This window comes from Sus scrofa, chromosome 1 (genome assembly GCF_000003025.6).
Source record: "Sus scrofa isolate TJ Tabasco breed Duroc chromosome 1, Sscrofa11.1, whole genome shotgun sequence".
Classification (NCBI taxonomy): Eukaryota; Metazoa; Chordata; class Mammalia; order Artiodactyla; family Suidae; genus Sus; species Sus scrofa.
This window is the reverse complement of record NC_010443.5, coordinates 169871967-169884204: the sequence shown is the minus strand read 5'-3', so window position 1 is coordinate 169884204 and position 12238 is coordinate 169871967. Positions and strand designations below refer to the sequence as shown.

General features: G+C 38.0%; 1 protein-coding gene across 1 annotated transcript in view; it reads left to right on the top strand.

Moving 5' to 3' along the window:
• Positions 1–7016, top strand: part of FBXO33 (F-box protein 33) — a 38668-nt gene extending 31652 nt beyond the window's left edge. The window contains exons 2-4 of the mRNA XM_001926592.7: positions 2446–2556; positions 3271–3956; positions 4947–7016. Of these exons, the coding sequence (XP_001926627.2) occupies positions 2446–2556; positions 3271–3956; positions 4947–5218 (1069 nt within the window). The 3' untranslated portion in view covers positions 5219–7016. The remainder of the gene's footprint in view (positions 1–2445; positions 2557–3270; positions 3957–4946) is intronic.

Below are 12238 nucleotides of genomic sequence, written 5' to 3'. Positions count from 1 at the left end.
CACAACTTGGGTTTTTTGCCTGCTTTTCTTCTCATTTATCCTCTTTTCCTAAGCCCCATTGTCCTCATCCATTATTTCCAATACCATCCACATATCTGTTACAGCTCTAGACTTGGAATAGCCTACTTGACATCTTGACTATCTTAAAGGCACTACAGGCTCAACATGTGCAAAACAGAGCTCATAATCTTATTCTACCATCTCACCTCTACCCCCCTAAGCCCCCAAAGGCCCTAATTAATTTCTGATTCATTTCTGTAAATCCTTGTCTCAATGAAAAGCTCTACTGTCTATGCTGTTCCACAACCCAGAAAATTTAGGAGTTATTCTTGACTACTCTCTCCCTCACCCCTTTATAGCTAATCTAGGACATTTTCCTGTCTGTTTTAGCTACTACAAATAGCTTTGAGATTATCCATTTTCTTCTCCTCTACCACTACAAATTATCTCTATTACTAAACTACTCTTTTTTTTTTTTTTTTTTTTGTCTTTTTGCCATTTCTTGGGCCACTTCCGCAGCACATGGAGGTTCCCAGGCTGGGGGGTCTAATCAGAGCTGCAGCCGCCGGCCTACGCCAGAGCCACAGCAACGCAGGATCCGAGCCGTGTGTGCGACCTATGCCACACCTCACGGCAATGCCGGATCGTTAACCCACTGAGCAAGGGCAGGAAGTGAACCCGCAACCCCATGGTTCCTAGTCGGATTCGTTAACCACTGCGCCACGATGGGAACTCCCCTAAACTACTCTTAACCAGGCTCCCCACTTTTAACTCTGCCTCCTCCCAGGCTATTCCAGTGATAGAGCATTATTTTCCAGACACAAACTTAATCATGTTATTTCCTGCTTAAAATCATCTGAGGGCATCTCATTATTTTGAAGGCAAAAATCAAAAAATTTTATTTAACATAGAACTCTACCCCTGCAGCCTCATTTCATTTTATGTTCATTCTCTGTGTTCTAGGTTCCTTACAGTGTCTCAAACTCACTTTGTTTCTTTTAGCTTCAGGGACTCTGTATATGCTTTTCCTTTTCCCTGTAACACCCTCCTCTCACACTCCTCCAGGTTAGCTCACACATATCCTTCAGGTCCTATTTTAATCAGTTTATTTGGGGAAGGCTTCTCTGATTTACACAGTGTCAGATGCCCCCGTAAGACGTGGTACCATATGCTTGTCCACAGCACTTGATCACTGTCATGTCTGATAGAACACAGTGTCTGGTACTTAATCAGGCTTTTTAGTGGAACCAAGGTGGTTAATTTGGGAAAATGTGACATATGATCAAGAAATGTTATTTTTCATTACTTAAATATTTTATCATTCTTGTGGGCTATACATTTCTTATTCATTCAAGTTATCCTTAAGTTTTGTGTTACAGATGTAATCTCTAGTGGTTATGTTTTTAAAAAAAAAAAAAGATAGCAGACTTAAAATGGAGTCACTATGCTAAACCCCATGTTACCAACCAACACGTAATACTTAACCTAACTGCAGTTTCCATTTCCCCCAGGAATGTAGCATTTAATCAGTCAACCTGGAATTCCTTGGTCAGTATTATTAGTGAGGTTATTTGCCCTGTAAGCCCTTCCATTCCCTTTAGGAGGGTGACTACTGCCTGAAGCAGTGCATTCTTTGCTAATAATTTCCTCTTTCCTCCTCCTATCCACCTTTAAAACCTTTTCCTTTTCTACAGATCTGCAGAACTCCCTTCCATTTGCTAGATAGGTAGGGTACTGTCCCACTCATGAATCATTTAATAAAGCCAATTGATCTCAGTTGAATTTTTGTTTTTTAAGCTTTATTATTGGCACCAGGGAGTTTTTATCATTATCCTGTTATTAATTTTGACCTATTTAGAATTTTATTAGAAAAGTATGTTTTGTAGCTAAGTTATTAAATTGAAAGATTTTACAGATTTTTTTTTTTTAAACCTCTCCTGCTAAGCTATATGTTTGCTGAAGGTTCTGTAGCTTTTGTCAAAGAATGTTTCTGAGAAGATATCTTCAGGACAGTGCCCCACCCTTGAGCATTTAACACACTAAGTTAAGTTGTTTGGGAAACATTATGTAAAACTTAGAGAGTTTAAATAGTTCTTTCATACGTCATTACTATTTATTCATCTCTAAACCCTTTAAATTAGATGTTGTTATTACTGATAAAGAATTGAGTCCCAAGGACCTTATGAAAACTTTTCTATGGTCATTAAAATACTGAGTTCCTGAACTAATAGTTATGCCCAAATCCTCATTCTTTCAAGCTTATGCTGTTTCTCCTGTATCACATTGCTTAGATTGTATGTATGTAAAAAGCAATCTGAAAGGACTTAATTGTATTCTGAGCTATAAGGTAGAAACTTGTATAGAATATCCCTTCTGCATATTTTTTAACATTCCTATTTTTATCTTAATTATTTAGACAATCATTTTAAATTACTTTTCTTATAGGAACCTCCAGAAGTTTAGCCTTTTTGGAGACATCAGTGTTCTACAACAGCAAGGAAGTTTGTCAAATACATACCTCAGCAAGGTGGACCCTGATGGCAAAAAAATTAAACAGTAAGTTGTATAGTTAGTGAGAAGGGACTCATATTGATAATTCTCATTTTTTTCCAAGAAATTGTAAGTTGCAACCAGAAGAGTAAAAATCTTTTTTTTCCTAAAAAGAACCTTTATCTTGGAAATGTCTTAACTGTGAAATACTGTGGTCAATACATTCTCTTCCGTGTCAGAAATCTTTAAGACAATTTGCTGGGTAATTATTGCTATTTAAAACTGCTATTTCTTAAATAAGGCCCTTCTGTATACATGAACTATATTCAGTATTCTCTGATAAACCATAGTATAGTAGAAGAGAATGTTTTTTAAAAAAGAATGATAATGAAGAGATCTTGAATGGTAGCATTTTTATTATTAAACCACTGGGGTGTTTTGAAGTGCTTAAAAAACCGTTATTCCTCTCCTTTGCCTTTGCTGTAACACAAAGTGTGAATCATTAGTCCTTTCTACCAGACTGTTGTAAAATGCTCCTTTACTTGGAAGAACATGTTGAATATATCTCTCTGTTTAAAATACTTATTTTTATATTTAAATGTGAATTTTAATGGTATTTATGATAATATTACCTGGGGGTTGGATAGAAATTAACTAATGAGAGAAAATGGATCTGACATTTCATGGATCATGCCATTTCATTACCTATTTTCAAAAGCCAGTGTTAAAAGATTAGAGCTGAATGTCAACAGGATTGTGTGGTGTGTGTTTTCCTTACAGAATTCAGCAGCTGTTTGAAGAAATACTCAGTAATAGTAGGCAACTGAAATGGCTGTCCTGTGGGTTTATGCTGGAAATAGTAACCCCGACATCACTATCATCTCTCTCAAACGCTATTGCCAACACCATGGAGCACCTGAGTTTACTGGACAACAATATTCCGGGTAACAGCACTCTCATCACCGCAGTCGAACTGGAGCGATTCGTGAATCTGCGCTCACTTGCCCTGGATTTCTGTGACTTTACAGCTGAGATGGCAAGAGTCTTAACAGATAACAACCATGTGCCTTTGCAGCGACTTTCTCTCCTGGTCCACAATGTTTCTGTGATGCACAAGTCTTTGGACAACATGCCAAATGACGAGCATTGGAAGGCCTTGTCACGAAAGAGCACCAACCTTCGGGTCTATATGATGGCTTTTGATATCAAGAGTGAAGATATGTTAAAGATTCTGAAACCCAGTATTCCACTAGAGAGGATTCATTTTGACAGCTACATCACTTGTGTTTCAGGAGCTATTGTTGATCTTATATCCAGGCAGTATGACAAATTCCTCAGTCATTTTATATTAATGAATGATGTGATTGACACGTCTGGTTTTCCAGATCTTAGTGACAACCGAAATGAAGATCCATTGGTTTTGTTAGCATGGAGGTGCACAAAGCTGTCTCTTCTGGCAATTCATGGTAGGTGATTTCTGTTTGTTGCAATTTGATATTGATTGATATCACACCTTTCACACAAAGAAAGTACTGACAACTACAGTGTTAAGAACTCATTTGTCACAAGTTGACCTGCACATTTTTATATTTATGCTCCTTAAACGTTTTATCCTAAGTGTTCTGCTCCAGCTCCCCTTTTACTTTTTTTCTCTGCCATGTGATTGATGGTATTTCACAAAAATGGCATTTGAAATTAATTTAAGAAAACAGCTATACCTGCAGTAGATATATTTCTTCCTCTAATCATAAGATCTCTTAAAAACATAACACAGAAGGAAGAGAGAATATTTCTTTCATGCCCACTGCGCCCTCTTCTAGATTCTAGCTATCAATATGTTAATTTGTACAACATTTTTTTGTGTGTCTTTTTAGGGCCACACCCACAACATATGGAGGTTCCCAGGCTAGGGGTCGAATTAGAGCTGTAGCCACTGGCCTACACCACAGCTCACAGCAGTGCCGGATCCTCAACCCACTGAGCAAAGCCAGGAACCAAACCCGCAACCTCATGGTTCCTCGTCGGATTTGTTAACCACTGAGCCACGATGGGAACTCTGAGGACTTTTTTTTCTAATAAAAAATACCAGTTTACTACGTATTATTACATATATATAAAATAAAAATTTGTTCTTTATGATACATCACTATCCAAAGCTGTAAAATTACACTTCAGACTTTAAATGTCTCCTCTTTTACTAAATGCAGTGATATCAGAATACCATTACAGCAGCTACCCATTCACTGTGATGCTCTTAGAGACAGTATAAAACTTCTAGTCTTTTTTTCCCCTGGGCTAAATAATCATACTTCCTTTTTTAATCTCAGTACATTTTTAAAGGACAAGGACCAAAGTGATAAGTGAGAGATAAATCTGTGGAAAAGACTAACTTATCAGATACACAAATAAAATGCAAGAAAATGACAGTGCTTATTTATCTTTTGCTTATTTTTAAGGTTACACAGTGTGGGCACACAACCTCATCGCCATTGCTCGTCTTCGTGGCTCTGATCTAAAAGTACTCGAAGTCACGGAAGAAAGCATTGATTTTGACCAAGGTGAACTGGCCGACCAGGATGTGGATCCAGTGCACAACCTTATTGAGCAGGTATCCCTGGGCCTGGGTCAACCTTGGCATGCGGTCATGGACATCGAATCACTCAGTGTCTTCACTGAACCAAATCGTCATTTTTACAGAGAGATGCAAAGCTTCAGCGAAGACATTTAGCTTTTTTTTAAATGTACAATTCCTGTGGTTACATATGCAAGTAGGGTCCCATTATGTTTTGCTTTTTTTTTTTCTTCAGTAGTGTGAATTAATCCCTTTGTGCTGTGTTTAATCAGTATTAGCTTTATAGAATTACACATGTATATTCTACTTCTTGATCAAAGAACGTAGTCGGGTATTGGTTTAGAAGTTCAAAGTGACAATGTTTAGGGCTTTCACGGTTAATGGAATTGTTACCAAACCTTAAGGATATACAACCGAAGGTTGTCTGAGGTTACTGGCTAACTTTATTTTTGACTGAGTTACTCTGCCTTTTGATGTTTTTATTCTTTGTGTGTCACAATTCAGAGCTCAGGAGCCAAAATATTTTTATACATATATAGATATATGTCCATAGCCTGGTGGATTTGTATGCAATGCACTACATTCATGCATTCTGATAGCATTTCATTAATTTTTATTTGAAATGGGAGAGGAAGGATAATATGATCCCCAATGAGTTATCTCTCACAGAAAAGCCAAGACTTTTTAATTTTTATTACATATATAGTAGTTTGATATCATCAGTTTCCGTTCTGAATTTTGTATATTATTAGGATAGAACATTGCTTAACCCTGTTTTAAAAATACATTTACATTAACATGATACTCAAATTATTGGATATTTTAAAAAGTATATCTGACATAATTTTCTTCATCAATTACATTATACAGTCAAGTTAGCTTTTTAGCCCAGATTTCAAATAGTGGAGGAAGAAAGAAACAATATGTGAGGGTAAAACCTCCTCAAAGAATATCAAAACACAGAGTGTAAACACACATGCTTGCGAACAAACATTAGTCGTGAAATCCCTATAGCAGCAAGTCACTGGATTTTTCTCTGTCAGCGCGCGTGTCAGCTGCCAAAGAATAGACTTAACTGAAGAAGTGCCCACATGCTGGCAGGGGCCGGCCCACTCTGGCCAGCCAGATACTGCTAGATTGTAATATTTAAGGTCGAATTTCGACCTGTGGTACACAGCTGTGCTGTGGCTCAGTCAGCAACCTCAGAACTCTGAAAAAAAAAAAAACAAAAAAACAAAACGAAAAAAAAAAAACATGCACCTGTTTCACTGTGAATAGTGAATGTAAAGGAAAGAAAGGAAAAACTGAAAGCTTGTTCTATCACAGGTATGAGCTGCTATGATACATGAAGAACATTCCATGAAGTATGTTTTAAAACCTTGTTATATCTGAGAGGCTTTAAAAGCCGACTTAACTGTTTCAGGGCAACCGCGGTACAGACGTGGTCTCTGTGAGACTTCCACCTGACCCCAGTTTTAAGTGGTACGAATGTTGTGCATTTAATGTTAAAGGACAGTCTGCAATAATAAAGTAAGTAGCCAACGTGGGTGCCCAGCAGTGCTGAGACCTGGCTGCTCTATTGTAAGCTTTGGAAACACAATTTATGCAACAGATGTCCAGATATGATTCTATTTATGGAAAAAGTTTATATGTATTTTACAAATGGTTTTACCATCTTATATTAAAATGACCTTTTGACAGGTGTGCACTGTTTTGTCTCCAGTGAGCACATACCATGCGGATTTTATATGTACATCAGTAGTGTGAATCCACTGGCACAGTGTGTGTAAATGCCAGATGTGGTGAGATTTTATCTTATAAATGTGATCAGATAAAATAACTCCTGACAGAAACTGTAAGGAAACCAGCTGAATGTTTGACCTGATGACTGATGTTGTATGGTTTATGTTAAATGTATATTCTTTTAATCAATGAATAAAGCATTAAAAAGTGATCGTTGTAACCTTTTATTGTACATGAAGCCTGAACACCTTTAGTGTGAAGTAAACTGCAGTAATCTCTATATTGTGTATAATCACGTGAGCTCCTAAGGTAGTCTGGTGCAGCAAAGCTGAAATTTGAGAGTGTATCTTAAAAAGTCTTAGGCAGAATAGAGGGTTTTAATTTTTTTCACTTACTATGGCAAAAGATAAGCTGAAAAGTCAACAATAGACTGGAACTTATTTTTAAAAATTCCTCTACTTGATGAAAAAATACTTCATTATGCCAGTACTAAATAGTTCTTAAACCCCATATTGCTTTCATGTGGCCTTATAATCTCCAATTTTATTTATTTATTTATCTACTTATTTTTGGCCACACCTGTGGCATTTGGAAGTTCCCAGGCCAGGGATGGAATCTGAGCGACAGCTGCAACAATATTATATCCTTAACCCACTGCACCCGGCTGGCGATGGAACCCACACTGCCACAGAGATAATACCAGATCCTTAACTTACTGTACCACAGCAGGAACTCCTGTAATCTCCATTCTTAGTTGTTGAGACAAATGACTGTCATTGATGAGAAAGAAAATGGCTGCTTTTCCTTCTTCCTGCTCTCTTTCCCTAATCATTCCAGACACTGCCTTTTCCAGGTACTGCCTCATCATAGAATAATCTTGCATCCACAAAGAACTGTCATTATACCTACTGCTGGAATTATTTCCTGGACACAGCTAACTCCTTTGGATGAATTAACATGTGTATGTATTCAGAATACCAAAATAGTACCCGAAATATACCAAGAAAAATAGAGTCTGTTAATTACATTTGTAATTACATACATAGTATACAAGTGAAGTTGTATAAAAAGTAAATCACTAAACTGGGGGGCTCCACATCTGTTTTCTCTGCTAAGCTCTGACTCTAATGCTACATGATCACCAGCTCTTCCTTGAGCCTCAATTTCCTCATCTATGAAATGAGGGGTTCACCTTACTTATCTAAAACTCAAGATTCCTCATCAAAAGTTTCAAATATTGTTAGCCTGGCAGCTTACAGACATATACAGGATCGTCTTTGAGCAAACATATTAAATATTTTCAAAACAAAGCTTACTAACTTATGAAATTTATAAATCTAAAATTACTTTATTTCCTCCACCATCCTGGGAATAAAGAAGTTATAGGGAGTTGGTGAGTTGGGGCATGGGAAGGACAGTGTGCTTATGGGTTGAACACATAGATTCAGAAACTAACATGCTTGGGGCTTATAGCCTGAAGCTGACTAGATCATTATGAAGCCAGTAACAGAAAACAGCATTAATGGAGTAACACATAGCAGGTGTGAATAATACCCAACAGTCACACCATGTTGTCTATATCAATGCTTCCTAAACTTTTTCATGTCCTGACACATATAGAAAATATTATACAGCGTACTGTATAAACTAGAAGGAACTGAACCAAAAAAAAAAAAAAAAAAAAAGACCCATTGTTGTCTTTGTATATAATTGATGAGAAAAACAAAATGCAGAAGTTTGGAGGGAAAAAAAAAAATCACTGAATTTGTATAGAACTTTCAAATAAAATCTTGTAAAATGTTTTACCTATTAAAATTTTTAACATACCCAACAAGAGAAACACCCCACAAATGGATGATAATTTTTAAACCTTTCTGTTAACAACATACAAAAACTTATGCAGCTGAAATTATGAAATCTCACAGCTCTAAATGTAATGCTAAGTATAATGTTGAGATTTCTTGTAAATTTCAAATTCAAGTGATTTTTTTTTTTCACTACAAGTATTTCAAAATAATGCTGAAGGAGTTCCTTTCATGGCTCAGTGGTTAACGAACCCAACTAGGATCCATAAGGATGCGGGTTCGATCCCTGGCCTCCTCGCTCAGTGGGTTAAGGATCCGGCATTGCCATGTGCTGTGGTGAAGGTCTCAGACATGGCTCAGAACTGGCATTGCTGTGGGTGTGGCGTAGGCCAGCAGCTATAGCTCTGATGCGACCCCTAGCCTGGGAACCCTCCATATGCAGCAGGTGTGCCACTTTAAAAAAAAAAAAAGGCAAAATAATAATACTGAAGCTCTAATTTATAGTCTCCCATACATAACCCTGCTGCTAGTTTAGCCAGCAATGACAGCATACATCAGCCACTAACAGACAGAAGGTCAAGGCCTGCAGGGAGCCTTCATCCCACCTCCAGCTCCCAAGCCCTCAGACTTACCAGCTACATCTGGAGCTCCCCAGGTAGGCTTTCTACCTGCTCTTCGAACACCTGGAGCATACTTCTCTCACAAGTTCACAGGCCCCTACTGTCCATAGTGGATGGTTGAACTCTGCATCAGAAGTGAGTGCCTGAGAGCATGCTCGGCCCAGGGCGCACTGTCAGACCCAGCTCCAGTCTAGCTGCTCTCCAAGAAAGCGAAAGCATCAAGAAGCAACCAGCTGAAGCTCCTGGCCATCCCAGAAGTCAGGTAACCTGGCAGGCCATCACTTTGGTACAATCTACTAACTTGGGTTGCTGGTTGTGGAAAGAAAATGGAAGGTGTATTATGAATCAATTTTCACTTGAATCATCCTTTTTGAATGATAAAAAAAATTTTAAACAAATGGGCAAGATAATAACAGCTGTTGGCAAGGAAGAGGAAAACAGTGATGGTTGGAACTTGAATTGGTGTATCCACCCTGGAGAGCAAATCTGCAGTAGTTTGTAAAGTTAAAGTTGCCTGTGTCCTTTGACCCAGCAATTTCAGTTCCAGATGTATTCTCTATCACCATGTTTTCGATGGTTTGTTCTCATAGTCTCTAAAAATTCTAAAGGAATTTTGAAAAACCATATATTCTTTGGAAATTTTTAAGTTTAATACACTAAATTGGTCATAATCTTAATAAACATTAACACTTTTAAATGACACATCACTTTTAAAAAATGTATGTAAAGGGATCTACATGCCATAGTAGTTCCATACCTACTACCATCCATCCATTTTAAAAATGCAATAAGCTCCTGATCATTTGCAATTTTTGCATCATTTTCCTCCTTAAGCCTATATAGTGTATCAGTTACCAATTTACTGTTTCAACTCTGAATGCACCTTTCAACATATGCTCTCCAATAATGGAACTCCTCTAAGTAAGGCACCTTTAAATTCAGAACAGTGTTAAGTTTTTTTTCAGTAAGGACCACGGGGAACAGGTAGCACGCAGAGATTCTCCTCCAGTTTCCCAGGCAAGTCAAGGTAGGCAGCCTGGATAGAAGACTCACGGTGGAGCCTGCCCCAGCGATAGGCCCAGACATGGTCCCTCTGCCACCCTGCAGCCTCAGCCTGAACTTACTTAAGGAAACCACAGAAACCAAAGCTGCTGCACAGCCCACGTGCTTCGAAGGTCTCCTGCCTGCACTGGCACCTGGACTCCACTGCCTGCCCTGAGCAGCCTGCAGGTCACGTGTGAGGCTGCTGCTGCCTGGCCCACTCACTGGCTCTGAAGGCCTCCCTAACTCTGGCATCCACACTCCCACTCCACACCCAGTGCCAATGGTTACCATTCACCTTCTCCCCACTTGCACTCTGGACAGTGCCTGTTGCTTGCTCAGCATCTCTAGATCAGCTCAGGCCTTGTAGAACCAGCAATCTCTGCAACCCCAGAGCTGAAACACCTTCATCAGGGAGGGCTGAACCCCTCCCAAGCTTGGCCTACCACCCACCACATACGCGTGCCCTCCCTCAGCTCTAGAAAAGCCACATAGTTTCCTTACATTTGATCATTTTTCTTATCACAGTGAATAATTCTTTGTATTACACTCCCTGTTTAAGCTACTATGTGGTTTGTCTTCTGATTTGGCCCAGAAAGGCTATCTACATACAGCCTTTTCAACAATCCCACAGCCAGCATTTTATGCAAATGTTAGCCTTTTCATTGATTACTTATATATTTTCTGTAAAAAAAAAATAAAATTTTAAATATGATTTTTTTTCTGAAAAGGCTGTTAAATTTTTTCTCCTCTATTTTACACATACTAAATACATAAATGATCAAAGACATAAATATTATAAATTTAAATTAGTATAAAGAATAAATTTATAGAACTGAATTTCTTAATGAAATGAATAAGGCTGGGCTTTTTTCCCCCCCAAAGAGTTCATACTCCATGGATGAATATTGCTTGTTTCCTGAAATGAGTCAGGTCCAACATTCATTCTATTCTTATTTTCACTTTTATAACACAAGTACTAAAAAACCTTTTTCAGAAATTCCCTGGTGGCTCAGCAGGTTAAGGATCTGATGTTGTCACTGCTGTGGCTCAGGCTTGATCCCTGACCCAAGAACTTCTGCAAGCTTCAGGCGTGGCTAAAGACGAAACAACAATCTTTTTTACATAAATAAGCAGATGAGAAGAGAAAGTTTTGTTATAGCAATGTCATTTATTCTTCAAACTTCTGAGCTTGTGGGACCAAAAGCAGCACCAGCCTATCACATAAGTCAATTGGTTGAAAGCGATCACAAAGTTATTCACTTTCTCAGCACTGACACCAATATCTCAAATTGTCTCTTTGAAGCTTCAGAGGTTTATATATACCTTACTGTGATACACTGGGGATGTCCCCCAGTTTGTAAACTATAGCTCTAAAGAACTACAAATTTTGTGAAAAGAAATACTAGGAGGCTTATTTCCACATAATTTATAATGAGAAACCAATAGCAACCTAATGCCCATTAATAACAAAATTAAGTTACTGTGGCAAAGCCAGAGAGTGTAATACTATACAGTAGTCAAAAATGAACTAACTTAACCTACATTTATTCACACCGATGGAGGCTGCTCGCTCACCTTTTGACATGGACAGCATTCTGTCAAAGGAATGTGTATCTCCCAGGCGGCTCTCCCCTTCTGAGATGGTCCACACTCTATCGCTCTCCAAAAATCTACTTCTTACCCTTCACTTTGCCTCTCACTGGGTTTCTTCTGTGCTGAGACATAAAGAACCTGGACTTCAATAAAAGATCTTATTTGAAATGTAAAAAAAAAAATGACATTGATGGATCTCAAAAAAAGTCAAGTAAAAAAAAACCAACTTCTAAAGAATATATATATATATATATAAAATGATGCTATTGATATACATTTTTTAAAGGAAAGAAAAAAAAAGCTTCATACTATACATAAACACACTTAACTGGAAAAACAAAACAACATCTTTTTCACAAGAGTGCTTACCT